Here is a 27,893-nt window from a genome sequence, read left to right as displayed (position 1 = left end):
CTCGTTTGACTAGAGGATGGAGAGACCTGGGTGTAGAAAGCTGGGATATCCCTCGCCATACAAAGCTACCTGTTGCTCTGCTCACTTTTCCTACCCACCTCTGGCAAGCTGCCCCCAAAAGGTTGCCCAGGAGGGAATGTGGCCCCCAGTCTGACAAAGAGCCCCCCATGCTCTCAGACGTGCTGCAGCCACATTTTCAAGCTTTAATGAACCACAAGAGCTAGTAACATGCACTTTAAATAAAAAAAAAAGTCACCACCCTAATTTCAGGGCAGTGCACTGGAACCAACGGATACCTATATCTAAACCCCCAAATTTGCAACTTTGAGGATCCACAGAGGGTTTTCTTTCTTTTTTTTAAAAAAAGGAAAAGAGCAGAAACAGACTCTGGTTAAGTAACCACGCTTTTAGAAAGTAAATATATCATTTTTAAACATATCAGTGCATACTTCTTATATGAAAATATACACTATTGTATTTCATTCTCAAAGAAAAAAGGAAACATTTAAAAACCAAAAGCGAACCAGCCAAACACAATATATTAGCCATTTTTGTTGTTTAAATTTTTTTTGTTTTTTAAAACGCTACACTTTGTTCAGATTACACTTTTTTGCCTTTTTTTGTCTTTTTTTGTAAATGTTTTCTCTTCATGCATTGTACATTTTTGTAGCCTTTGAGAATAAATAAGCTCCATTTCCCCCCCCACATCTCTAAAAACTGCAGCATTTTCAACTAAAGTCATATTTAAATCGTGCAATTTTGTGTTTCTTTGCAACACCCCTTTTTAAAAATGGAAAATATATATAATATATAATATATATATATTTATATATAGATAACTTTTTAAAACTAAAACCCTATACAAACGCCAAAAATTATTTTTTTCCAAATTAAAAAAAAATTATACACAATGTAACTGTCAACAGTACAGATGAACACAAGAAATAAAATTAAAAGATCTTGAGAAATATATTTATAGAAATACAAACAAGGGTGTTGATTTCATAGATTGTCATTCTTCTGCTAGTCTTTCAAAAATGAGAAGGTTGGAGGGAATTACACAGTCCCAGGTTCAAAGCAATGAATAACCCAGATGGATGGAAACACCACCAAGACCTTCTTGCAAAAACAAGGGTGCAAATGCCAGCCTCTAGCTAACTATAAAGAGTTGCCATATTGCAAGGCCGATCTGCCTATGAAAGTGGAGTTGTCTCTGCACCAGATCCCCAAATGAACTCTCTGCTGACCTTTTGCCAGTTGGCTCTTGGTCCTTCCTTCCTTCCTTCCTTTGCTTCTACCCCACTAATCATGGGTCCCCACCGCAAGTTCTCCACTCCAAAGTAGAGCTACCAAGTTGGAAAGCAAGGTCACATCTGCTCTGTGCTTTGTGCATCAGGCTTTAGCTGATTGAAGGTTTTCTGTTCCGCCAGGGGTGGTTTCTCATGAAATCTCTGGGATTCCTGCCACAAAGTCTCATGAGAAGAGGAAAAACATTTATTTGCAGGCTAGCTGGGGATGGTAAGAGGGAAATAACACGAGAGGCATTGATGCCAACCGCATCGTTGCAAAGCTGCACAGAGATCAGAGCAGAAAGAGCCAAGGAAAGCTGACGCGGAAGAATTGTGGTGGATCTGTGGACACAGGAACGACTGAACCAACAGCAGCGGCTTGCAACATCCCACTTCAACACTGGAGAAGGGGGAATGTTTACGCCTATTGGAGGCTGGTGTGCGCACCCCCACTTCTCTTGGGGGGCAGAGCAATCCTGCTCTCCCTCTCTCCCCCAGCCAGCACCCATTTCTGTCTGCCCAGAGAGTTGTATTCCCCTTTGCCTCTCCTAACAGATGCTTTCAGGGTGCTGCTGCTGCACAGCAACAGATGTCCTCCCCTCCAAGAGGGACCCAGACAGAACACTGAAGCTCTTGTCCAGACAGCCGAAGAAGCAAGCGTGCAGGTCATGTGTGGCTTGGAAGCCCACAAACTGTGGCTGAGAATGAACGTAAACGAAGTCTACCCCCCCAATATCACAAATGACAAACTGAGCCCTGATGCCCTGCCTCCCCACCCCACCCCCCAGCTTGGCAGCTCTCAAGTGGAGGAACTGAACATGCCCCACAATTCCCCTCCAGGAGCTCCAGGCAGCCCTTCAATACAAGATTCCTGAGCTAACAAATTCCCCATGGAGGGACACAGGATTTTTCAATGGTAAGAGAACAGGCAAATCACCCTACCCACAGGCTTTGCTGGTGCCAAATAATCTGATCAGCGTGCCTTACATTCTCAAATTCTGCTTTACAAGGGGTGCCCTGCACTTGGCAAAGTCTCACTTGCTCCCTGAGCAGCCAGAGACACTGAGGAGCAAAGTTTGCAAAAGCTGGCGCCCACCAGGCACTGGGTACTACAATTCCTAACATCTTTCACCTTTTGGCCAGGATGGCTGGGGCTGATGGGAGTTGTAGTCCAAAACATTTGGAGGATACCAGCTTGGCTAGCCCTCTTCTAGAACGACAACCATGCAATCCTACACGTCTACTCAGAAATAAGCCCCATTACGTTCAATGAGATTTACTCCCAGGTAAGTGGCAGTCGATTTTTCTTGAGAACCCGTCACGTTTTTAAAATCTAAAAAGCAGAGCTATCACATTTTCAATGCAATCCCATTCATGTCTACGCAGAAGTAAGTTCTTTTGAATTAAATGGGACTTGCTTCCAGGTAAGTGGAGTTATGACTATAGTCTTAAGTCAAGCAATTTGTCAGATTAAACGATTCAAAAATATTTTAATTGATTAAAAAAAAGGGTACCCTCTCCACTGACTGACATTAAACCAAAATAAAAACTGCCCACGGCACATGATCCGTTTTTAAGGTGGCATATTCCGTCTAGTGCAAGTGAGACAAAGTTTTTTTTTCTTTTCTCCAAAACGTTTGTGTGCTCTCATATTCCAATTTAGGCAGATAGAAACTATGAATGGATCAACCAAACTCCTTCAAGAAATTATTGAAGGTTTCATCCTAGTCAAAAAAAAGTTGAAGATGCACTGATGGCAAGCAGGTGTTTGAAAACAAAATGCACCTTGAAGAGAGTGGGGGTTGACAGCAGCTCCCTGCTGAGTGAACACTTGCCCGCTGTGTAACGCATGGCAAGGCCCCAACAAGCCTTTCCTGAAGCAGATCTCCCTGTTGTGCAGTGTGGCAAGCAGGCCATGCCTTGCACTGCTACCGAAGGGTGCTCCGTTTTTCATCTGAACCATTCAGCGGAACCTTTCGGGATGTGCTGCCTCGCAAAGTGGACTTTGGGCGCACAACTGAAGCAATAGTACAAAGAAAGGCCCTCTGTGTCAACTTTGGGAAAGCTTTTCACAATGAAAGGACGATCGTCCTTGGCAATTTCCCAACTGCCATAATTATTCACCCACCCCAGCACAGCTGGTGCTACAGCCTGTCTGAACCATTTCGTCAAGTGCCCCTCCCAGCCACAGGGACAATTCCCAATTGTCAACATTAGTGCCCCACAAAAGAGGCGGAAGCAACACATGCCTCAAGGCATTAAGTCATCGTGTTGGATGCATCCACCAACATATGGGCACTGATATCATGGCAAAGGAGTGAACAAGATAACCTCATGGCACCTGGACTGACAGGTCCAATCCTGTGAGCAGGCAGAATCCCGGGGGGTGAAGGTGGGGGCAGAACTAACCGGACAGGAAGCATCCCCGTCCATTTTCTTTGGAGCCAATTGAGAAAATCCATGTCCATCCCTTTTGAAGTGCTATGGACAAAGCACACCTCTGCTTTTTGTCCAGAGAAAAACCCTGTGTCCCAGATTATCAAATGTTTGGGAAACACTGGTTTAGAGATTCAGCTCTCTTAAAGCTATTGCATTTCTCCAGCCTTCGTTTACCTGGATAAAATAATTTTTAAAAAATCATGACAAGATATTTTCAGGAGACATCCAAAGTAGGTGTTTCGCATCTCAGTCTTCCTTCTGCCAGGTTGTGCCAAACTAGAAAACTGGCCCCTACCTTAAAGCTAATGTTCCTTGAGCTGCCCCCATTTTCCATTCCACCAAAGGCCTGCAAACAGACGCTCCTCCCCTCAGCTCTTTCTAATGACTCTGACTTCCCGAAGGCACTCTTCTCTCTAAATTAGGGCTAGCCATAGAAACAGCATATTCTAGACACATCTCTGGTAAACCCATCAAGCCCTGACCCATCTGCCAACCCAAGATACTCCTCCCTTCCCACCCCCCTTCCCATGCTAGAAGTTTTATTTTATCACCTTTGGCCTAGCACAGAGCTGGCATTCGCACGAGTCAGTGTGTCAGGTGGGACTCAAGAGCCGGGGGAGTTTGGTGACCGGTGAGGGGTTTATACTCAGACTTTTGAGGAACTCTCAAATGGTCCTTGAGAGCCTCTTTTATGTACTGCATAATGTTGCTAGAACGGACGCCTACAAAATCCTAAAGCTATTTTTCAGGCAGTTTATAATAAGTCCCCCCCGTACCCACCCTCCCCCCTGTGCCTCCCTCTCCCTCTCCCAACTCCCCTCCTCATTTGCCCCCCACCCCCTGCCTCCCACCCCCACCCCCCGACAGGAGAGCTGAAACCAGCTCTGATGGAGGGCGCTGGGCCATTGGGGAAAGCAGTTATGTCACCCAAGCGTCCAACCGCATGCGCTTTACGGAGGGGTTCTCCCCCTCGGCCTCGGCAGTGGGTCTCAGGAGGCCGAGAGAAGAGCCAAAGTCGGCCCGGGACTGGTCTTCCCGCTCGTTGCCCTCATAGGAGCTGGCGTTGCTGCTGAGGCTGTCGACAGGTGAACGTCCCGTAGGCTCGTGCCGGGCCTGGTGAGGAAAGGAGGAGAGAGGGGTGGCAGTGTTGCGCTCCCGGTTGGGAGAAACTGGCTCCGACTTGATGCTGATGTTGGGGTTGGTGTTGACGGTCAAGGTGGTGGCATGGGCGAGGTGGCTTCCTTGTCTGCAAACGAGAGACACAGGTGCACAAAGGCTTCTTTATTATAAGTTGTTGTTGGCCCAAATGTAGTCCTCCAAGCCTCTAGAAGACCTCAGGACTTTCCCCAGGCCACAGCCTCTTCCCAGCCCTTCTTCAGCATTCTGGGCTGGCTGGAACGTGTCCTTGAATTCTAACAATCTCTCTTGTTTCCTTGGATGGAGGAGAGAGAGAGGAGGATGTGGAGAAACTAGCCTACTGCATAAAGGTAACACTTGCCTTCATTGTTCCACCCACTTTGCCTCTCGGCATGTGGCCCCTGGAAGGTTGCCCAGAAGCTGAAGAAGTCTGAAGAAGCAAAGCTATGGTCAAGCAGATTACTCTGGCATGGCCCTTCACTTCCACATCTGACCTTTGGGCTTACAGACAGCCAGAGCTGCAGCTGCCTTTTGGCAGAGTCAGCGTGGCCATTTGCATCTTTTCAATGCAGGTGGGGGAGGTGGGGGATCTTTCAGCTCAAGCGATGCATCCCCTCGTGGAAAACCTTCCACCTGCAGGGATGGGACAGGACCAGAGGCAAGTGGGCAGAACAACGGATGTGACTCTTCCTGCAGGTGACATTCCAGCCGGGAAAAGCCAGAGGTTTCTCTATACTGCATCTGTCCATCTTCCTTCCAGTTTAAGGACATGGTCTGGCTAGGTAAAGGCATTTGGGGCGGCTGAGGCATTTGGCTGGGGCTGGGCCTGTGGGTTCCCTCCTGGGCTTCTCCTGCATGCTCTGAGGCCCTGATTTGTGCCTTCCTTGGATTTGCAAGAAGGTGCAGCTGGACAAGGACAGCGTCAAAAAATCTCAGTGCAAGCAGCTGTTTGCAGAAAAGGGAATTTAAAAAGGGAGAGCACGGGAAGGAGAGACAGAACACCAGAGTGACAAAGCAAGGCCAAATTTTGAGGAGAGGGAAGAGAGAGAGAGAGAAAGGGAAAGGGAAAGAGCGTTCCAGGCAGACAGAGATAGTTTTGGGAAGGAGAGTGAGAAAAGCAAATGAGAAAACATATTTTCTTCTTTTGTACTTCTTTTAGATGCCACATGGCCCTGCCCGCTGCCTCTGGCCCTGTTGACCATGGCTCTCAACAGATTACCTACAAGGTTATGTGGCCCTCAAGAGGTTGCCCATCACGGATCTAGAGGTATGATGATGCTCGCTTTGGATGTCAGAGGTTGTGGATTCAAGCCTGCCAAAGAGGAGTGTGTGTGTGAGTGTTGGGGAAGAAGACAGCTCCATCTTTTTGTGTAACAGAATACCAGCTCAGAAAGCCGAGAGACTCAGGTTCAAACTCCAGCACCACCAGTTAAAAGGATCAGGTAGCAGGTAATAGGAAATGCCACTCTCCATCTGAGACCCTTCGAGAGTTACTGAGCAAATAGTCTGATGCAATGTAAGGCAGTTTTCCTACAGGATTGCTAAATATTTTATTGTGCAAAGCATCATCTCTTAGCCAGCCCAACTGTTAGGCAGAGTGAGGCGGCCTCCTTGGGGTGGGGTGGGAGGACATCCACAAGGTTTTGAAGGATAGAGATGTGTGTGTTACATAGCCTGTCCTTTGTTAGCCCCCAGTCTTCACATGTGGTGGAAGACCCTGTTCTATCACCAGTGCTGAAGTTAAGAGTCTGGTTGGAATAGGAAAGGGCAGCCCCTTTCCTTTCACCACAGGCAGCAAAATGTCAGGGCCAGCCCTGCCTCCAAGAACCCTCTGATTCCCCTCAGAATGATTCATAGTGCAAGACATATACAGGTTGTACAGCGACTCATGCTACTGATCTGTCTCCCCCAATAGGCTCTACGCTGACTGGCAGCCGTTCTTCAGTCTCGGACAGAGAAGGCACAGCTATCCTTTTCCATGGAAGATGTCGCTGGGGATTGACCCATGGTACTTCTGCATGCCCACCAGGTGCTCTACCCCCTGTGCCAGGGGTCCCTTCCATAAATATTATACTGCCTTATTATGCTGGGTTAGACTACTGGCCCATCCAGCCCTACAGCTGACTCAGAACTGGAAAGGAGCTCAAGGATGGGAGTGGGGAGCAGAGAGGTGGTTCCCTGCCCTGTGAGCTGACTGACACCTCATGGATTACACCCAGGACCAAGAAAATCAGGTGACAGTGATCCAATTCACACCTAACGCTAATCCAAGCCATGGCTCAACACAGGCGTGGGAAACTTTCAGCCCATGGGCCTAATTAGGCCCAGCATGGATGCCAATTTGGCCCATGAGGCTGCTTTTTCCCCAAACTACCTGCCCCACATTTGCTGGTATATGTGATGACAGGTGAGGAGACAGTGGAGATGGGTTATGCTTGATAACTGGCCGGGAGAGCATGCCAGCTGGAATTGGCTACCCTACTGAGTTCCCCTGGGAAACTCTGTGGCCAGCCAATCTTTGAAGGGGCTTGCAAAGAGTTCTGCTCAGGGCTTCGAAGTGCCAACATTCAGCTGATGGTCAGTACTTCTTTGCAAGCCCTGCATAGTGCTTTGAAGACTTGTCAAAGCACCCATCATCTGACGTCATTGTGGCATCAGGTGATTGACAGCTGAACTGCCCCACCTATCTGTCAAATTTAGCCCAGAAGGGGTAGGGGAGATGTGTAGCAGCACGGCTGGGGGAGGAGTGAAGTGACCACAATTTTTGCTCTGCACTCCCCCACACACGGGTCATTCTTGCTAAAGCCACAGCATGGCTTAGCACTGCATGCGAATGAGGCCAAAATTTCTAGCAGCCATTAAAATAAGAGCCATTACGGTCCTCACTATGTCTTCAAATATATATAATTAATTTGGGGATTTTATCTGTTCAGTTTTTATGTGTGGTGTACTCTGTATATAAATTTGCAAAGGCAAATACAGTCGGTCGGTCTGATTAACCTAGGACCTCCTGCATGTGAACCAGACGCTCTAAGACTAGCTGCCTTCTGCCAAGTCAGGCCATGGATCCCTCCAGCTCAGGACTGACTTGAGCTTTCCAGGGTCTCACACGGGGTGAGGGGGTCTCTTGCCTAGGACTGGCGTCTTTTTCGCTGGACATACCAGCAAATGAATCTGGGACTCTCTGCAGGCAAAGAACATGCTGTACCACTGAACTCTGGACTTTGCAAATCAGCTGCAGACTTTCTGGGACAAAATAGGGTCTCTTCTACCAGATTAAGTCAAGATGTCAAGCACTGTCGTTCAGCTGGCCTTGCTTATGTAACCAACCCGCCCTTTGCCTCTCACAGGTCAGAAGTCAAGACAGTGATTTGTTGGGCTGTTTGCTTCAGTGACAGAATCATGTCAGGTCCCCCAGGCAGCCCATCAAAACATTTCTGCCAAAAGTGCAACATGTGATTGCAGAGAGATTATGTATTGACATTTGTCACGAGAGAGAGAGAGAGAGAGAGAGAGAGAGAGAGAGAGAGTTCTTTGACAAGAAATTTCAAAATCCGTGTTCCAATTAAAAATATATATACATTGGAATAGCAACTCTGTAGGGGTAAGAATGTTCTGACCAAAGTTCTACCTCATGGTAGGAACACCTGGGCTCAGTCACCCTCCACAGATATACAATAAGGCCATGGCACAGCGGGTCTTATTCGTTTCTTCATCCCAATAATGTTGCAAATCTTGGGGAAATGTGTATGATCTATATGCACTTAAAAAGCAAAAAGAATTCCCAGGTCCCAGGCTATGGTCTGAAGGTACACAAGGACAGCCCCCTGCTGAAGCTAAAGCAGGATCAGGTCTGGTCAGTGCCTGCATGGGAGACCGCCTGGCAACCATATGGAAGCTGCCTTGGGTTTCTATCATGAAAAGAAAGGCGGGGTATAAATGTAATAAATAAATAAATAGAAATAATAATACTTCTGTTGACTTACATAAATTATGGAAATTTGCATCTATATGCCAATTGTACAACACTTAAGCTGGAAAGGCAAAGTATCTTGTAAAAGTTCTGAAGCTTAGCCCCTGACCTTCACTGCTACATCTCTCTTCACATACCGAATATACATCAGCCTTCCCCAACCTGCTGCTCGCCAATGTTTTGGACTACAATTCCCATCAGCCCCAGCCATCACACCATGCTCCCATCAGACCCAGCGTCAAAAGGCCAAAACCAATCAGAGAATCGTAGAGTTGGAAGGGGCCTATAAGGCCATCGAATCCAACCCCCTGCTCAATGCAGGAATTCATGCTTACGGCTTACCCGACAGCTGCCACATTTATGGGAGCTGTAGTCCAAAACATCTGGAGGGCCTCAGATTGGGGAAGGCTGTCACACATTGTCACATTGCCCACTGCCTCCTTTAAGACGCCTGTGAAGAGGTATCTGTTTCCGCATGCCTTCTGCAATACACTGAAATGGTTTAGCATTCCTCCTATTCCTCCTCCATTGTCTTCCCTTACCCCTTTCCTCATCTATCTGAGGATAACAACATCCAGCTTTTGTGGGTTGCCCTTTTTATCATCAGAGACCAAAGACGGAAAGAGGGGAGAGACGTAAAACCATGAATGAAGAAATGAAGTTTCACAGGGGCATGTGGGGCACAGGATGGTTTATTTTGCGTGGGGAACCTCAGGCCCAGGAGCCAAATGCGGACCTCCTGGCCAGTCTACCTGGCCCTCAGGACACTCTGAGGGAAAGAATGCGCTATGTGCCTGCATGTCTGATGAGCTTGTGTACTGTATGTGCGGTGATCGTGCATGTATAGTGAGTGTGGTTGGTCTGTGTGTGTGTCAATGCAGCCCTCAAGCCAAAAAAGATTAGGCACTAAAGAACGATATAAATGCCGTTATAAGGTCCCATTGTACAGGGGGAGGGGGGAATTCATTGCAATGCACTTACATTAAGTTACTTAGTGATACCGGCACCAGATGTTGCTGCTGCTGCTGCTGCTGCTGCTGTGGCTGCTGCTGCCAAGCAGAGATATTGCTCAGAGACAGACCAGTGGGTGAGCTGAATGATGGGAGGGATGAAAGATCTGCGCTGGTCAACTGATAGTCTGAAAGGAAAAGGGGACAGGATTTCAGAAGCAAAAGACACACCACAAGGGTATATAGAAGCATTTCCTCTAATATTCTGCATTTTTGCACGTAATTTTTACTAATGTACACATTTTTTAATAATAATAATAATAATAAACTTTAATTTATAGGCCGCCTATCTAGCCAATGGCCACTCTAGGCGGCGTACAATAAAACATGATAAAATACAATAACAATATAGCCAGTACAGTACAATATGCATTTTCCCCTAAAGTACACATTTTTGTATACTTTGGTGCAAAAAACTGCACTGAAAAATCTGAAGTGCAAATTTCAAAAGGGCAACTGCATTTTGGTTTGCAAATTATTTCAGGAGGTGTGGATTTGGAAGGCTCACCTTAAAATACAAACTGAACCAATTTCTTCCTCATTACTCTGTCCCAGACTCAGACACACCAGCAAACCAGCATCAGGGGAAGGGGTCACTTTGAAGGCAGGGCTACCCAAACTCTGCCAAAACACTAACATTGAAACAACAAAGAGCCCTGCACCAATAGCCACTCTATTGTGCCAGAAGTCCAGTTCATCAGATCTTATTATCCTCAGCTGGCAAATAGAGAGAGAAAGAGAGAGCGAGAGAGAGATGTGATTTTGTGGTTTTTTAGTTTAGAAAAAAAACTACTGAAGGGATGGCAGGATCCAGCTTTTAAAATTACATACCACTAGATGGGGCCCTTTGCATGTGTCCATTGCCAACATTAGACCGGAAAACAGGCACACTGCGCTTAACATTGAGTGGGAAGGGATGCAGGCTCTGGTCATGTGACCCTCTGGATGCACGGTTGTTGCCAAAGAAGCCTGCATACTGCAGTCCCCTCCCACCCAGCTATCCTTGCTTCAACATACGAAGCTGCCCTGTTGGCTCAGATCAAGCCTTCATCAAGTCCAGCAGCGGCCAACAGCCCCTGGGAGCCTCACAAGCAGAGCATGTGAAGGAATCCATTTTCAGCATAGGTTTAGGAATATTAGAAATTGCCTTATCTAACCCATTCTAAAAGAGAAATCCTGCATGTGTACATTGTGCACACCCCTCAAGCACTTTGTCACAACTATGAAACTAAGATCTCAAGTATGGGTAATGAACAAGCCAAATGAGGCAACATATTACTTGAGGTCTAGTGGCATGGCTCCACCAAAAAAAACCCTGAAAATGTTAACTGCAAAATTATGCAGCTCAGGAAGTGTATTTTAAACTGTAAGTTAATTCATTGATTTATATATAATCATTCCCAAGATACAAAGAGGGAGAGAGGTGGCAGGTCAGCTAATTATTAATCACTAATAGGCAAAAAAGCCTTGCGGTTTAAGAATGTACCTATAACCAACAGATATTTCTACCAAACTTTAAAAAACAGGGAAACTGGGCAGCTCTAGTGAATGCACCAGGGGAGCAGGAGACCTGACCTCCTCTCTGAGATATTGTACTGCCCTACAAAGTTGTCAAAAGCAAACACAATTTGGGTTGGTCTTTCACAGTCCAATCCACTTCCTGTGTAGCTTGGAAGAATTTGCATATAGTGCATGATGGTGAGTAGTGGCAACATCTGCCATCTCCAAAGCTGAATAATTACATTTTTGTATGTTTGTTGGTGTTCTTCTTACTTTGCTTCTTTTCTGTGTTACTGTTCCTACAGAGAATCTAACCGAGAAAATTATATTTCTCTCATTATTCATCCTAGAAATCTGTGTCAAATTTATTTTTATTAATTTCAAAGCCATTTTATTGGTCAATGTCATATAAATGATGAAGACAGCCTTTTTGTTTCAAACTGGAGGTTATGCTCTGTTTCTATTTTGGGCGCATTAACAGTTGAATCTGAAACTGCAGTTTGATGTAAAATCAGACTTACAATATGTTGCTACTTAAGCAATGACTCTAGCTTTTGGAAAAAACAAACTGGGCCTGCCCAAGATGCATGTGTTCAGCCTGTTATGCTTAAACTACTCCACTTAAGGAAAGGTGGGCATGGTTAATTAAAAACATAAAGCACACCTAGAATTTTGCTAGAATATATTTCACCTCCCGCTGTTTTATCTTGTGCAAACTGAGACACTCCTCATGTCCACTGGAAACTATTCTGCAGAACAGTCAGTGCCATTATTCCACATTGTTTTTGGAGCTTTTTTTTAGTGTTGCAAAGTGTTGCTGTAGTTCACGTATTCACAGAAATAGAAGCAAAAGAATGATTTACTCTTCACTATAATTGTAAAGTAAATGAAACATATTTAAAGTGACCATCTGAATGATATCAACTGTTTTAATATAGTTGATATATAGCTTACCAGCTATATAGCAATACCGCTGGTATAGCACAGTGGGAGTCTGTGAGTTCAAATCCCTCCTTGTGTCTCCTGGGTGTCAAGGGCAGCTAAAGATCATCCCCACAGGGAGTGGCTCAGGGGTTACGTGTCCTGTAGGCAAGCTGCATTCACTAGAGCTGCCCAATTTCCCTTCTTTTTAAAGTTTGATAGAAATATCTGTTGGATATACGTACATTCTTAAACCGCAAGGGTTTTTGTCTACTAGTGAATTTCTCTGCTTTGTAGTCCGGGTGGTAAAAAATGGGATCCTGTTCAAGTTTGCTGAGAATGGATGGATCATTTGCATGCTTATTGCATTCAGTGGGATTAACTCCCCTGCAATCATGCTTAGGATACGTGAAACTGACCACAGGGGATGGGGTGGGGAGGGGAGCAGGCAGGAGGGGGGAGGAGGGTAGGTTTGATCATTTGCATGTTTATTGAGTTCAGTGGGATTTATTCCCGTGCAATCATGCTTAGGAAAGGTAAAACTGGCCATGGGGAGCGAAGCCTGGAGTGGGCAGGGAAGAAGGAAGAAGGAAGAAGGAAGGGGGGGGAGAGGAAGAAGGGAAGAAGAAGGCAGAGAGGGGAAGGAGGGTTATTGAGTTCAATGGGATTTACTGTGCAGTCATGGCTAGGATAGGTAAAACTGACCATGGGGGAGGAGGAGAGGAGAGTAGAGGGAAGAAGGGGGAGAGGGGAGCAGAAGGAGTGGGAGGAGGAAGGAGGGGATTGGAAAGGGAGGGGGAGGGGTGAAGGAAGGGGAAAAATGGAAGTGATGGGAGGGAAGACGAGGGGAAGGCCAGTTCGATCATTTCCATACTTTTTGAGTTCAATGGGATATGCTCCTGTGCAATCATGCTTGAAAATGAAATGGACTGCCTTCAGGTAGATTCATGGTAAGCAGTATTCAGAGGGGATTCAGAGGATGAGAGGCCCAAGGTCACCCAGTGAAGCTTCATGGCTGTGTGGGGATTTGAGCCCTGGTCTCCCAAGTTGTAGTCCTAGGATAGGTAAAACTGACCGTGGGGGAAGGAGGAGGGGGAAGGAGGGGATTGGAAGGGGATGGCAAAGGGAAGGGAAGGGTGAACAAAGGGAAAGGAAAGGGGCAAGAGGGAGGGGAGGGCAGGTTTGATTGTTTGCATGCTTTTTGAGTTCAGTGGGATTTACTCCTGTGCAATCATGCTTAGGATAAGTGACACTGACCTGGGGGAGGGGTGGGGGGGAGGGCAGGGAGGGGAGGAGATTGGGTGGGTGGGCACTGGGCAGAGGGGAAGCCCTTTTTCTTCCCAAAAAGAAAACATTGTGAACAGTATCATTCTTTTTCAGGGTTTCCCCCACCTTTTTATTCTACAGCAGGCACATGTAGCCTCCCACCCAAATTTAAACCAAAGCTGTCCCTGGCCACATCCACACCAGACTGTTATTTCACTTTAGGCAGTCAAAGAATCCTGGGAAGTGTAGTTAGTGAAAGGTGCTGAGAGTTTCTAGGAGATGCCCTGTTCCCCTCACAGAGCTTTAATCAGAGTGGCTGTTAAACCACTCTGGCCTCTGGAGCTCTGTCAGGGGAATAGGAGTCTCCTCCCAGCACCCTTCACAAACTACACTTCCCATGATTCTCTGGGGGAAGCCATGACTGTCTAAAGTGAAATCAAAGTCTGGTGTGGGTGTGGCCCCCTGATTAGCCAAGCCCAGCAGCTGTGAGTCTGGCTTTTAGAACACTGACAGTTGGTTCTTAGTGAGCATGCCTGACAATATCATTCAGTTCAAGCCAAAAATTCTTAAATTAATTAGAAATCAGCCAGGCAATTTTTTAAACTTTTAAACTGCAAAAAATGAAGGACAGAGTATGGGGCAAGGTCAGTAATAGGATTACAGGTACTCTGTGACCATGGCTGATTCTTAATTTCAACAGATTAGGAGAACTCTGAGAGAAAAACGTCCAAAAGGGGTCTGGGATTTCTCTCTCTCTTTTTACACTTTGAGCTCTCAATTCTCTCTGACTGTTTTGTGTATCACCATGAAAATTTAGAGGGTTGTTAAGCAAGCATTTCTGAGTTCAAGATTGTAAATTTTGTAAGGTTTTGTTTTGAAATGATCTTATGGGAAGGATCAGAATGGCATGGGGGTATTTTCAATTTAACATTGTGGAATGCGAAAAATCCATGTTGACTATAGTATACAGTCACCCTTGCGGCTATATAATACAATGCACAAACTGTTACTTATGTTGTCAATAACAGAGTGTGCAGTGGCAACCTGCAGAGATTTTATAATGAGACTACAAATTCCATCAGCTCCAGTTAGTGTAGCCACGCTCCTATCAGCACCAGCTGGGGTTGGTGTGAACTGCAGTCAAATACAACTGTGCCAACTGGGGCTGACGGGAGTTGTATTCCAAAATATCTATAGGGCAGCAGGTTGATAAAGGTAACGACCAAGGTAAGAAAGGGTGAATATGGGAAGTTTAGGTTAGATTATGCAGATACTGAAAAACTGGCAGATAATCTGGATTTTTTTAAATAAAGCGTGCACTTAAGTCTCACTCCAGTTTTTGTATAAAACAAGAAGCAAACAAAGGGCATGATCCAGCCAGTTAAGCATGGCAGGACTAAAAGTGTGCTAACTGCCCCATGTGAAAATGTAGTTACCAATGCTGAAATGGCTGAGATTGTGCCAGCAGCTTTTAATGTCCACAAAAAACATCAAGAGGATGGATAGATAGACAGACAGACAGACAGACAGACTCTGGAGGACCACCAGTTAGGATAGATACTCTGGAGGACCACCAGGTCACAGACAGACTCTGGAGGGCCACAGGTTAGCCACTTTGGGTCGATGAGAGAGAGAGAGAGAGAGAGAGAGAGCGTGGGGAGCTTGGACTTGTTTTTCTGTTTTTTGTTTTCTTTCCACAGTAAATGCATGCCCAAAAGTGGGAAGACACTGGCACTTAGACCTCTTGTCGTCACTCCACTTGATATAGGTTTCAACATCCAACGTTTCTTCAGGCCACCTTGAAATTAAACATGCTTTTTCTGATGTGAAAACTGGGTCTCCCTCTTTGTGCGAAACTCCCACAAGAAGGAGAGGAGGGGAATCTTCTTGCAGTTGCAATCAAATCGCAAGAGGCAATACTTCAAACATTTGAACAAGGGGGAAATACATTCACCTCCCAAGAAGCTGTCAGCCTCCCATCCGATTTCCCTAGAGGCAGTTCTGCTGGGTTGCCTCTCTGGGTCTGAAGCGAAGAACAAGGTGCAACCTGAACGTTTGGTGGGCCCCCTTTGGCTGCAGCCACCCATTCTTGCTTTGGGTGTCTGCAGTTCCTGTCACTCCTCCCTTCCTCAGCTGTCAAAACCGCTTGAAAACAAAGTCTGAGCAGCTGCCAAAGCCTTTGCTGGGAAACTTTCAGGCATCCTGCCACCCACCCCGGACAGTCAGGGTGGGGTTGGAATCTGTGAGTTTCTCTTCCATATCAAAGACAAGCGAGACAAGACTTAGCACCTCACATTGTAAAAGGGCCACAGAAATAAAGCCAGGGTTTGTGTATCAAGGACATAAAAAGTGGCAAAAAGGTAGGACTGGCTTCCAAAAAATCTGTTTTAATTTTTTTAAAATCAACTTTCTACACCTTTTGAAGCTATGCTCATCAATGCAAAGGAAAAGAAGAGGTGGCTGTGGATGGTCTCCAGTACCCTAAGGGTCTGGTGCCAGCGCTGTGCCTAGCACGAGGCATCCTCTCCATGTCAGCCTGTCTGCCCATTGGAACAGAAGGACCAGGGAGGGAAGGGGAGGGGGAGATAGGGAAGTAGCTGACAATATTAAAAAGAATGCCTTGCGTTACAAACTGTAAACAATGTACACAAGTATTCAGATGTGAGCATTGCCAGCCATGTAGGGAAAGAAAAAATTAACTTTCGAAGCAACCTCCAGTGGTTCTGGACTCCTGGCTCTCATCAGCTGGTGGATGCGCGTTGGAGTCCAAACCATCTGGAAAGCACCAGATTGGTGAAGGCTGGGGGGTTATATAAAAAACAGCAGCAGCCACCTCTCAGACAGCAAACCTCAGGCTTGAATGTCACCCTCCAAGCATCCAGTTTGGCCAGCAGTTCCTTTGTCAGGGCAGAAACTCCCGACCAACCCTCAGCTTCAGCCCCACAATTATTTTTTAAAGAAATCTCTATTTGTAACCTACCAAGGCAAAAGGCAAGAGAGCATGACCCAACTGCTCACACACCCCAGAATGATGTGCCTTCATTCTGAGAAAGGCCTCCCTTTTGGCCCCGTCTGCTAATTAAGATGGGTGTGTTTGACCTCACACCTCATTCCATTCCTCAACATCAAACCTGCTCCTTAAGACCAGCTTCTCATCGTTTTCTGTGTCAACTTCAGGCTTCTTGTCCTCTGAAATCATCCCCTCTGACCCCAGTATCATGTAAGAACTGCCTATGTTGGAACATAGGAAACTGCTTTATTATACCAAGTCAGACCCTTGGTCCATCTGGCTTAGTACACTGACTGGCAGGGTCTCTCCGGGGTTTCAGGGAGGGGTCTCTCCCAGCCCTACCTGCAGCTACCAGGAATTGAACCTGGGACCTTCTGTGTGTGCTTTACCACTGAGCTAGGGTCCTTTCCCTCAAATGTAGGTTCTAGTCCACAGGATTCTGAATAAATTGCTGATTTAAGATGAATCAGACTGTTAGTCCATCTAGCTCAGTATTTTCTACACAGACTAGCAGCGGCTCACCAAGAGCACCACCTGGAGATGTCGAGGATTGAACCTGAGACTTTCTGCATGCAAACCAGGTGCTCAACCACTGAGCTACAGTCCTTGGTCAGTCCAAGATGGGTCCCTCTAGTGCAGGATTCCCTCTGCCTCCAATGAGTTGCTTCTGTGATACTCACAAACAGATGTATGGCAGCAAGAGCCCTCTGCTCTCACTTTCTCTGGTGTTTGGTACTCTGGTAGACTGCCTCTGAACATAGTGTATCAGTATATCATCTACTCCAGTCTTCCCCAACCTGATGCCCTCCAGAAGTTGTTGGACTCCAACTCCTATCAGCCCCAGGTAGCATGGGCAGGGATGGACAGGGATGATGGGAGTTGTAAGCCAAATCTTCTGGAGGACACCAGGTTGGTGGAAGGCTGATCTACAGCAGAATTTCTCAGCCAGGCGAGTGTGCCCTCCAAGGGTGGGGTGTATGAAAATCTCAGGGGGAGCGTGAGTGTTTCCAAATAATATGCACAATATAAGTAAACAATTAACAATATAAAAGTTTGATTTGTTATGTTTGGAAGGTGAGAAGATCATACACAGCTTATTACATGATCTGCATCATGGGTGTGCAGCATAATTACAGGAACTGCGTTTGAATGGGGAGGCGTGGGATTTTTGTTAGCTAGAGGGGGGGACAAGGGTGAAAAAAGTTTGAGAAACTGTCAGTGGCTCTCCGGGGTTCAGGCAGGGGGCGTTCCAGCCAATCTCCACCTCAGAATGTACTCACTTCACATGTGCATTTTACCTCTAGCCTATTGTTGGTATTACCCTGGATTTTTTCCTACTGCAGACACGCTTGTATGTGCAACTGGGTGTCTGCCAGTGGGCCCTGGGACAAGAGGTTTGCCACCTCAGAGGAACTGCTGGCCCACTTATGGACCCACATGACTTTGCCTTGGTCCACCTAGCTCAGTACCAGCTCAGGACTATCTGCACTGACTAGCAGCGACTCCAGAGTTTTGTCAGGGGTGCTCCACCATCAAACCACAGTTCCTGCATTCTGTTGTGACTTTGATAAATCTGTCCTCTATGGAGGGCAGCTTATACTTTCAAAGACAGAAATGAGAAGAGGAGAAGAGAGTGCAGTCAGTTCTCATTTTGTTTTAATTACAATCTGCCTTTTCCTTCCTTCCTTCCTTCCTTCCTTCCTTCCTTCCTTCCGTCCGTCCGTCCGTCCGTCCGTCCATATCCATCCACCCATCCATCCATCCATCATCCATCCATCCATCCATCCATCCATCCATCCATCCATCCATCCATCATCCATCCATCCATCCATCCATCCATCCATCCATCCATCACCATCCATCCATCTCCATCCATCCATCCATCCATCCATCCATCCATCCATCCATCCATCCATCCATCACTGAGCTCTGCTCATCCCCACACTTAACAGCTAATTTACCCTGTTCTCTTCTTCCCAACCTGCAGAGAAAATTGGCCAATTTAGATCAGCCGTCTCCAACCTTGTGCCCTCCAGATTCTTTTAAGACTACAACTCCTGTCAGCCTCAGCCGGCACAGCTGTGCTCCAGTCAGCCGCAGCCTCATACAGTCCTCATACAGGCTGGGGCTGAGGGGGAGTTGTAGTCCAAAACATCTGGAGGACCTCAGATTGGCAAAGGTTGCTACAGATCGATAACTACGAGGTGGAGAAAAGTAGCCAGGGGCTACTGGTTTTTGTGCTTGACTCCAGCTCCCTCTGGCTCTCTCCGCCAGTCTTGTGAGCATCCAAATGCTCAACACACAGAGACTGGGTTGCATGTGGCACAAAGCCAGCCTCTCACAACCTGGGTTGCCACCTCCTTTTCACAAGAATGCTTTTGAAGTAGAAAGGTGCGGCACGTGGGACAGTTCACTCCCAGTCTGCTCCTCGCATCGACCAATGCTGCAGCCTCACCTGTGTTGTACGCTGTGGGCATTGCTGAGAAGGGCAAGCCCTGTGTCAGGAGACTTGGAGTTGCCACCGAAACAACTGGTGTGGTCAAAGAATGGGTCGCTTGAGAGACCACAAGCCTTTGTGTGTTCTGCTGGGGGGAGAGAGAGAGAGAGAGAGAGAGAGAGAGAGAGAGAGAGAGGTCACGATATATGGAAACAGGGGTTGGGAGACAGATGGCCTCACCCACTTGAAAGAAGTGTTTGAAAAGTGTATCATGTGCAGAAGAGGTAAAATCCAAGCCTTGCTTTATTCAATTAATTTGAATAAACTGGGCATGGGGTGTCCTTGGCTACAGAAAAGCTCATTGGGGGCCTGATATGCCCTGGGGGCTGCAGGTTTTCCAGCCCTGCTTTCACTGCTAAAACAAGAGATTTTCAAGGCAAAGGAAGAAAATACTGCCTGGGTTTGTGCCACAAAGCCCTCCTTGACTCCCAAGCACAGAGTCAAGGTGACGCTGAGGAAGGTCAATATTAAGCCCTTGAGCCTGGACAAGCCAGTTTTCCTGGCAAAGCACCTGAAGCTTACAAGAGCCTGGACTGTGTGACATAGCTACATGCTTAGGAGTATTTAGAACAAATTCCCTGATGGTGTGGCAGCAGGGATTTCCCCTCCCTCCTCTTCACTCAGAAGGTCATATCAGGTCCTTTCTGTGGGAGGCAGGGATGGGGAGGAATGGGGTGACTGCCGGAAGGCTCACAGAGCATTTGAAGAGCCTGGCTGTCAGGTTGATTGATTGACTGATTCAAAGCATGTATATCCCACTCTAAAGCCCAAGAGCAGCTTATATTATACAGCCACAAGAGTGGCTGCATGCTATAAGCTAGCATGGTTTTTTTGCATTCCGCAATGTTAAATTGAAAATACCCGCCCAATGCCATTCTGCTGCTTCCCATAAGCTCATTTCAAAACAAAACCTTACAAAACCTATAGCCCTGAACTCAGAAATGCTTACTTAACCATCCTATAAATTTTCATGGCGAAACCAACAACACTCAGAGAGAATCAAGAGTTCAAAGTGCAAAACAAGAGGGGGGGAAATCCAGACCCCTGTTCGACTTTTTTCTATCAGTGATCTCATAATTTGTTGAAATTAATTAAAAATCAGCCATGTTCATAGAGTACCTATTACTGACCTTGTCCCATACTCTGACCTTCATCTTCTGCAGTTTAAAAGTTTAAAAAATGCCTGGCTGACTTTTAATTAATTTAAGAAATTTAACATTTGACTCTATGATAGCACAGGCATGCTCAGTAAGAACCAACTGTCAGTGTTCTACAAGCCAGACTCACCACTGTTTGGTTTGGCTAATCAGGGGGCCACACCCATGCCAGATATTTATTCCACTTTAAATAGTCATGGCTTCCCCCAAAGAATTTGTGAATTTTGTGAAGGGTGCTGAGAGGAGATTCTTATTCCACTGACAGAGCTCCAATGGCCAGAGTGGTTTAACAGTCAGCTGCTCTGATTGAAGCTCTGTGAGGTGAACAGGGCATCTCCTAGCAACTCTCAGCACCCTTCACAAACTACACTTCCCAGGATTCTTTGGGGGATGCCACAACTGTTTAAAGTAGAATAAAGGTCTGGTGTGGATGTGGCCAGGGTCAGCTTTGCTTTGTGGGAGACTACATGAGCCTGCTGTAGAATAAAAAGGTGGAGGAAAGCCTGAAAAAGAATGATACACAATGTTTTCCTTTTGGAAAGGGAAGGGGCTTTTCCTCTGCCCAGTGCCCGCCCACCCAATTGCTAGCACTCACCATATGCTCAGAGGCACATGTTACCAAATTCTTCCAAGCTACACAGGAAGTGGATTGGACTGTGAAAGACCAACCCAAATTGTGTTTGCATTTTGACAAATTTTTAGGGCAGTACAGTATCTCAGAGAGGAGGTCAGGTCTCCTGCTCCCCTGGTGCGTTCACCATAGCTGCCAAATTTCCCTGCTTTTTAAAGTTTGATAGAAATATCTGTTGGCTATAGATACGTTCGTAAACTGTAAGGGTTTTTTCGCCTATTAGTGAATATCAATAAAAATGACATAGTCCCTCCTTTTAGGCTGACAATCTAAGAAGATACAACACAGATGGATAAAGGAGATAGGGAGGGAAGAGGAGCACACAACACAAAAGGTAAGGAGGGTGGGGAGGGAAGAGGAAAACAGGCAAACTCAGACGACACCGGCTCACAGTTAAAAAAACAGGTCTTGTCAGGCCCCTGAGAAATACTCAGGTGATGCAACTTTCCTGAAAGTTGCTGGAATATAGCTGAAAATTGCTGACCTTTACAATCTGCCCGCTTATAGCCACTCCTGCCAAATGCCAATCCGCTTTCCCATAATGGCCAGACCGACTCCTCCAGGATGCCCACAATGAAGAGAATCCCCATCTCCATCTGTTCCCTTCCAGCAACTGATGTTCAGAGGTAGACTGCCCATTTAGTTCTCATGGCTAACAGTCACTAAGAGACCCTCTCCTCCTTCATGAATCCATCTAGTGCTATTTTAGACAGGGTGAGGCATCACCCTGTCAGGCGGCAGCGAATTCATCACACATTGTGCATTGTGTGAAGAAGTATTGTTGTCTGCCCTGTTACAAACACAAAGGGATGCGTACAGAATGCGGCAGCACGCTTGATTACGCATAGCCGTCGCTGGGATCATATCACCCCGGTGTTATTAGATCTTCACTGGCTACCAGTTGTTTACCGGGCCCAATTCAAGGTGTTGGTATTGACCTTTAAAACCCTATACGGTTTTGGCCCAGTATATCTGAAGGAACGCCTCCAGAATCACCGATTGTGCCGCCTGACAAGATCAGCCTCACAAGACCTTCTCTCAGTCCCACCGGTGAGAACAGCCAGGCTGGTCCGGACCAGAGAGAGGGCATTCTCTGTTGTGGCCCCCACCCTCTGGAACTCCCTCCCTTTTGATCTCAGACATGCTCCCTCCCTGTCCAGCTATCGCCGAGCCTTGAAGACCTGGCTGTTCAGGCAGGCCTACAAGATTGGGACAGATTAATTTATGTTATAATGAACTAAAGGATAGTTTTTTAGCTTAAAATGTGATTATGTTGATATATATATGTATTGTTTTTAGTCTTGTTGTTCGTCGCCTAGAGTGTCCCTAACCCGGACAGATAGGCGTCTGAAAAATAAAATTTATTTTATTATTATTATTATGCATTTGGAAAATATGTTTTGCCTAGCGTGGTGCATCTGATGTGCAGAAGGACATGGTTTTGGATAAGGAATCTGGGGCTGGCCAAAATGACCCCAGGGATTTGGAGAAGGCACATTCTCACCTCACCCCACGACCCCCCCAGCTCCTGGTTCACCTGACACTGAGGCAATGGCCAAGCAAGCTCAAAGTGGCAAGGAACATCTCCCTCCCAAGAGGGCAAGGAAGGGAGGAGAAAGTGCCCATGGCAACATTTCTCCCCAAGGGCCCCATCAGGCCTCCATGTAATTATCAGCCTAAGAACTGACACATTTCAGAAGGAATACCCCTCAGCCTTTGATGAGAAAGTAGGAAGAAGTCCGAGCATTGGACCCTCAAGCCTTGAGCCTCCCTGTCATCTCTGCTCTAACAGGCATCTAGCTGGCCACGGTGAGAACAGGATGCTGGATGTGATGGGCCACTGGCCTGATCCAGCAGCCCAGCTCTTTTTGGGTTCCCCTTTCTCAGACCTGCTTCCCCAAGTTCCCATTTCACGCTAATAGTGTCAAGCGGCAAGACGGTTTGCATTTCTAATTAAAATGTATTGTTTTCATTTATTATTTATTTAAGATGTTTCTGTCCTACCCTTCTGCCCTACAATAGGGCACTCAGCTGGCTGCGTATCAGCTGTCTGAAGATCTTTGGGTTAAAGCTCAATGCATTTTACAAGTTGAATTTATGCTTCCTTCCAGGTAACTAAGCATAGGATCAGTTAGGCTGCTCACAGGAAGACAGGAAGACGTCTTATACCACGACAGACCATCGGTCCATCTAACTGACTGGGAGTGGCCCTCCTGGATTTCAGGGCAGGGCTGTCTCTCCCAGTCATATCTGGAGACGCTGGGGATCCTGGGACCTTATGCAGTACCACTGAGCTACAAACCTTCCCAACGGCCAGATGTGTGAACAGGCTCCGCTGAAAGCTATTGCACTGTTGTTCTTGTCAACCTAATTGGCCATGGTATCTCACAGGATCAGCTCTGTAAGTTGGGAATCAGGAGCCAATTCTAGAGAGTTACCTTGGGCAATTGCCTTTCGGCCCCCTGGAAGCTGTCCTGTGAGGTGCCCCGGAGTGCTATTGCGGCCCCAGTGCTACTCAACATCATTACAAGGCCATTAAGGTTCCAAACTGTTTTCTCCATGGACCGCTTGAAAATTGCTGAGGGTCTCAGTGGACCACTCAATGATTTTTCAGTCTGTTCTAGCAACTGTAATTCCATCGCATTATGGAATTCTGGGCTCCTGCTGGGAGAAAGGGCGGGATATATAAATCTAATAGATAAAGAGTAATAAAATTAATTAATAGAAATAAAAGAAGCAATACAGATACAATTCAAAATCAATATGAATATTCAGCACTATGAATATGAATATTCAACATCTTCAACCACAAATCCACAGACACACTGCGGACCACCTGAATGAACCCTGATTTAGAGCACAGTGTCATGAATATTCTAATACAATTCTACAGTTCTATTTCTCTGTAATATCTGGATCAGGAGGTGCTGTGCAAGCCCTGAACCAGTGCTGGGACTTGGTAAAGGGCTGGATGAGAGCCAATAAACTGAAACGGAATCCCAGCAAGACAGAGGCCCTGTGGGTGAGTTGTTTGCGGGTCCAGGAAACTGGTCAGCTGCCTGTTCTGTATGAGGTTGCACTCCCTCTGAAAAAGCAGTTATGTAGCTTGGGAGAACCTCTTGACCCAGTATCATCACTAGAAACTCAAGCATCTTCAGTGTCTAGGAGTGGCTTTTTCCAGCTTCAGCTGGTACAACAGTTACAACCATTCCTGGACAGGGAGAGCTCAGTGACCCTCATCCACACACGGGCACTGGTAACCTCTAGACTTTATTACCACAATGCACTTTTTATTGTGGGGCTGCTCTTGAACGTGGCCCTGAAGCTGCAGCTAGTGCAAAAGGCTCTGTGGAAAGCACTGTGCTGGCTGCCAATTTGCTACCGGGCTAGATTCAAGGCTTTGCTACTGGCATATCAGATTCTGGATCAGGGTATTTCAGAAGCCACCTCTGCCTCTAAACTGCATCCTGCTAACTCAGATCTGTAGATGAAGATGGTGCCACAAACCGTTGCGGCAAAGCACGCTGTGACACGAGCTCACGTTTGGGGCTTTTGGGTGCCCGTTCTCTGAAATACTCTCCGCTTAGAAGTGAAGCAGAAACCCCAACACAGTTATGCTTTCAACACTTGCTGAAAGCTTGTTCTTTTCTCCCAAGCCTTCCCAAATCAGTCTGTTTCTGCGGGGATGGGGGGGGCGTTCCTTCATCATTCTCAATTTTTATGTCTTAGTACTGTTTCAGGATTTGTATTATGCTTTGCTTTTTATTCCTGTACACTGCTCAAGTATTCCCAGAACGCAGAGTGATTTATAAATTCTGAAATAGATAAATAAAACATCGGCATGTTTAAGACATCAAGTGATGAGTGCAGATGCAGGAAGCAGCCTTAAAAAACGTCATTAGGGCGCTTGCTTTTCCAGCTCTCTTGAGTCGCCAGGCCTATGCCTTTGCATGCAACATGCATGTGGCACCCACTCCCCAGTATTTTCTTCTTTTACCTCCTCAAGAAGAAGAAGAAGGAGAAGCTTGTATGGATTTCCTCTGTCTGCAACACATTTTTTTTTCTGTAAGCAGCCTGATTTCAGAATCCGTTTTTTTGTTCAGAAACGAAGAAGTCACGAACATCATGAGAACATCATGATTCAGGTGGGCAAACAAAATAGGAAAGGGGGGGAAGGAGAACAGCAGCCACCCGGAACATGCAGATAAGCACACAGGCACAACACGCCTTTGTCCAAGCAATCTGGGTAGTTAAGGAATGATTGAGGGATGCATTCAAGGCTTATTTATAAGCTAACCCTAATTTTATTATATTAATATATATATATATATATTAAAACTGTTTGATTTTTATCCGTATATTGTTTTACAGTTTGACCTTTTTGGTATTTTCTTATGAATATCTTACCTTGTTTTATGTAAGTTGCTTTAGAGGTTTGTTTGCTTTTATTAAGTGGTATATAAATCTTGCTTAATGAACAAACAAACAAACAGGGTCAGCTTGATCCTTGGAGATAGCCAGATGGCTGTTCAGGGCAGAATTCACGAGAGGGCAAATTAAAGCAGTTCATGAGGCTGCTGCCACTACCACAAGGACTCACTGAGAGCCAGGTAACCCATCACGCCCGTCACAAAATAGCAGCTTCCTACGGTTCCCAGGGTGCTCCTGCCGTCTGGGATGAGGCAAGTTGAGAGAGAGGGCCTTCTCAGTTGTGGCACCCACTTTAATATCCTTTCAGCACCAGACAAAGTACTTTCCACCACCACCACCCAACACTAGGCTGTTGGTCACCTCTGATGGGACTGGTTTAAGGCTGCTGTTTTACTTTTGCGACATTCTATTGATGTTTTAAGATCTCATTGTTTTAATGCTGCAAGCCACCCTGGAAACAATTATACTGAAGGGCAGGAGAGAAATAAAATAAGTTAATTAATTAAAATCTCCCAAGGCTATAGTCTAAGGGAAGCTTCTGGTGCCCTCTAGATGATACCCTCCAGATGCTTTGGACCTAACTCCCATCAGCACCAGTCAGCACAGCCGTTTTGAACTAACAGTTGCAGCTCATGGGTGCTGCAGTCCAAAATGGCTGTGCTGGCTGGGGCTGATGGGAGTTGGTTCCAAAATATCTGGCGGGTATATCAGGTTGGTCAAGGCTCAACGCAGTCAACTTGCTGAATCTAAGCAGGTCTGTGACTGAGAACTCCTGGACACACCGCTTGGAGTTCCCCCATGGCAGCATGGGATGGGAGACAATTTCCATTTTTGCCTGGTTTCGAGTTGCAATTCCTCCTGAAATGCCCCCTCCCCAGCCACAGAACTGTCAACGCAGGGACACCCATACCCAGTCAATGCAGCTGCTAAGGTCATGCCAACTGGGAGGAGGGAAGCCTGCCAACCCACCTTCTTATCCCAATCGGGACACCCTGGAACATGCCTGAAAGAAGCCTGGTTGTCTTCTAGTAAGTCCCTACATTTCCCTATCTCACAGTTGCAAGACAACTGTTAGTGTTATTGTTTTTTTAAAAGGCACAGCAATTCAAAAAGAACCCCAAAGACACACACACATACACGCATAAACGCAAGCAAGGGAACTCACCAGATCCATGTGATCTTCCGTCTAGGTGCGGAATAAAAATGAAACCGAAAGGAAATTATTATGTTTACTGCTTGATTTTCACGCCACTTTCAGCTCTAATTGAAAATCCTATTCTTTATCACGCATGGCAGACCAGAAATTCAAGGGCCTGCTGCATGACAGGCTAAGCTTGGAGTGCAGAAGAACATCCACGGTGGAAATGACTACTAGCCATAATGGCTATGTTCTACCTCCACTGTTGGAGACAGTATGCCCCTGAATACCAGTTGCTGGAAATCACAGGTGGGGTGAGTGCTTTGTATTCATGTCCCGCTTGCAGGCTCCCCAGAAGAGGCATCTGGTTGGCCACTGTGAGAACAGGATGCTGGACTAGATGGGTGTTTAGCCTGATCGAGCAGCCAGGCTCTTCTTATGTTCATACAAAATTACCTATTATCAAGATAGCTACTGAACTGACAGACAAAAGTGCCGCCATATTGGAATTGTTTCAACATTATTTATTATTATTTTATTTATTTATTACATTTATACCCGCCTTTCTTTTTATGATAGAAACCCAAGGCAGCTTACATATGGTTCCCAAATGGTCTCCCATCCAGGCACTGACCACACCTGACCCCGCTTAGCTTCAGACTAATGTGCCTTCAGACCATAACCTAGGACCATGCAGAGTATGCCTGAATACAACTTTTCAAGATGGCAGCACCCGTGTAATTTCCTGCCCAATGAACTGTCCAGCATAGGTAGACTGAGAGCAGAGGGAAGTTCTCTCTCCCTCGGATGGAGATTAGTAATGTGAAACAATATCCTTTTATTCCCAAATATATTTCCAGTCTCACACATGCTGGCATTGCATATTTGGAATTCTAGCTATAACATTTAATCTATTATTTGCTTAGATTAATAGGTTAGAAAAATTTTATTGGCTGTCACCAACTAACTGGTGGCTTTTTTAAAAAAAATCAAATTGTAGATCTCTAAGTAGTTCATTTTTATTTATTTTAGAAGTTTTACTTTATTTATTTTAGAAGTGGCGTTCTATCTATGTGTGAGAGAAGAAGGAATACCTCTTCTAAAATGACATACAACAGACGCACACATCATCTCAACACCAAGCAGGCACTTTTCTTTAGAATGATCTGACAGGCACATATATGCAAATACAGTTGTTTAACCAACATGGCCACAATTATTGGGGTGTAATTTTCATTGAATTCAGAGGGACATCTATTTAAACATGCTTCGAATTGTGTTGTAACAGCCCTATTTGGTATGCTATTCTGCAAGAACAGTTGAGAGATTTTTGCAATGCCAATCTAAATAGCTGTTATGATCACCCTTACCTCTCAGACTATAGAATGCTATGAAATGCTGTGCATTCTTAAGAAATAATAACAAAAAGATATGTGCTGAAGATTTTGAGAATAGGTTTTCATACAGTCCAAAGTCACAGCCAATATCTATCCA

At 46.0% G+C, this 27,893-nt stretch overlaps 1 protein-coding gene across 14 annotated transcripts in view; it reads right to left on the bottom strand.

Annotated features, from left to right (window-relative positions):
* Positions 1-4,585: 4,585 nt before the first annotated feature.
* The window catches only part of MEF2D (myocyte enhancer factor 2D), a 222,597-nt gene continuing 199,289 nt past the window's right edge, over positions 4,586-27,893 (bottom strand). For 5 of the 14 annotated variants that reach the window (XM_061605597.1, XM_061605592.1, XM_061605594.1 and 2 more), the window contains exons 8-11: positions 26,427-26,447; positions 19,001-19,130; positions 9,820-9,976; positions 4,586-4,974 (exon numbers count right to left, since the gene is read on the bottom strand). In XM_061605597.1, coding sequence (XP_061461581.1) covers positions 4,647-4,974; positions 9,820-9,976; positions 19,001-19,130; positions 26,427-26,447 — 636 coding nt within the window. In that variant the 3' untranslated portion in view covers positions 4,586-4,646. The remainder of the gene's footprint in view (positions 4,975-9,819; positions 9,977-19,000; positions 19,131-26,426; positions 26,448-27,893) is intronic. The other 9 variants (XM_061605599.1, XM_061605596.1, XM_061605602.1 and 6 more) reach the window with 9 other exon arrangements.

This window comes from Rhineura floridana, chromosome 22, assembly GCF_030035675.1.
Source record: "Rhineura floridana isolate rRhiFlo1 chromosome 22, rRhiFlo1.hap2, whole genome shotgun sequence".
Classification (NCBI taxonomy): domain Eukaryota; kingdom Metazoa; phylum Chordata; class Lepidosauria; order Squamata; family Rhineuridae; genus Rhineura; species Rhineura floridana.
This window is presented reverse-complemented; position numbering and strand designations above follow the sequence as displayed.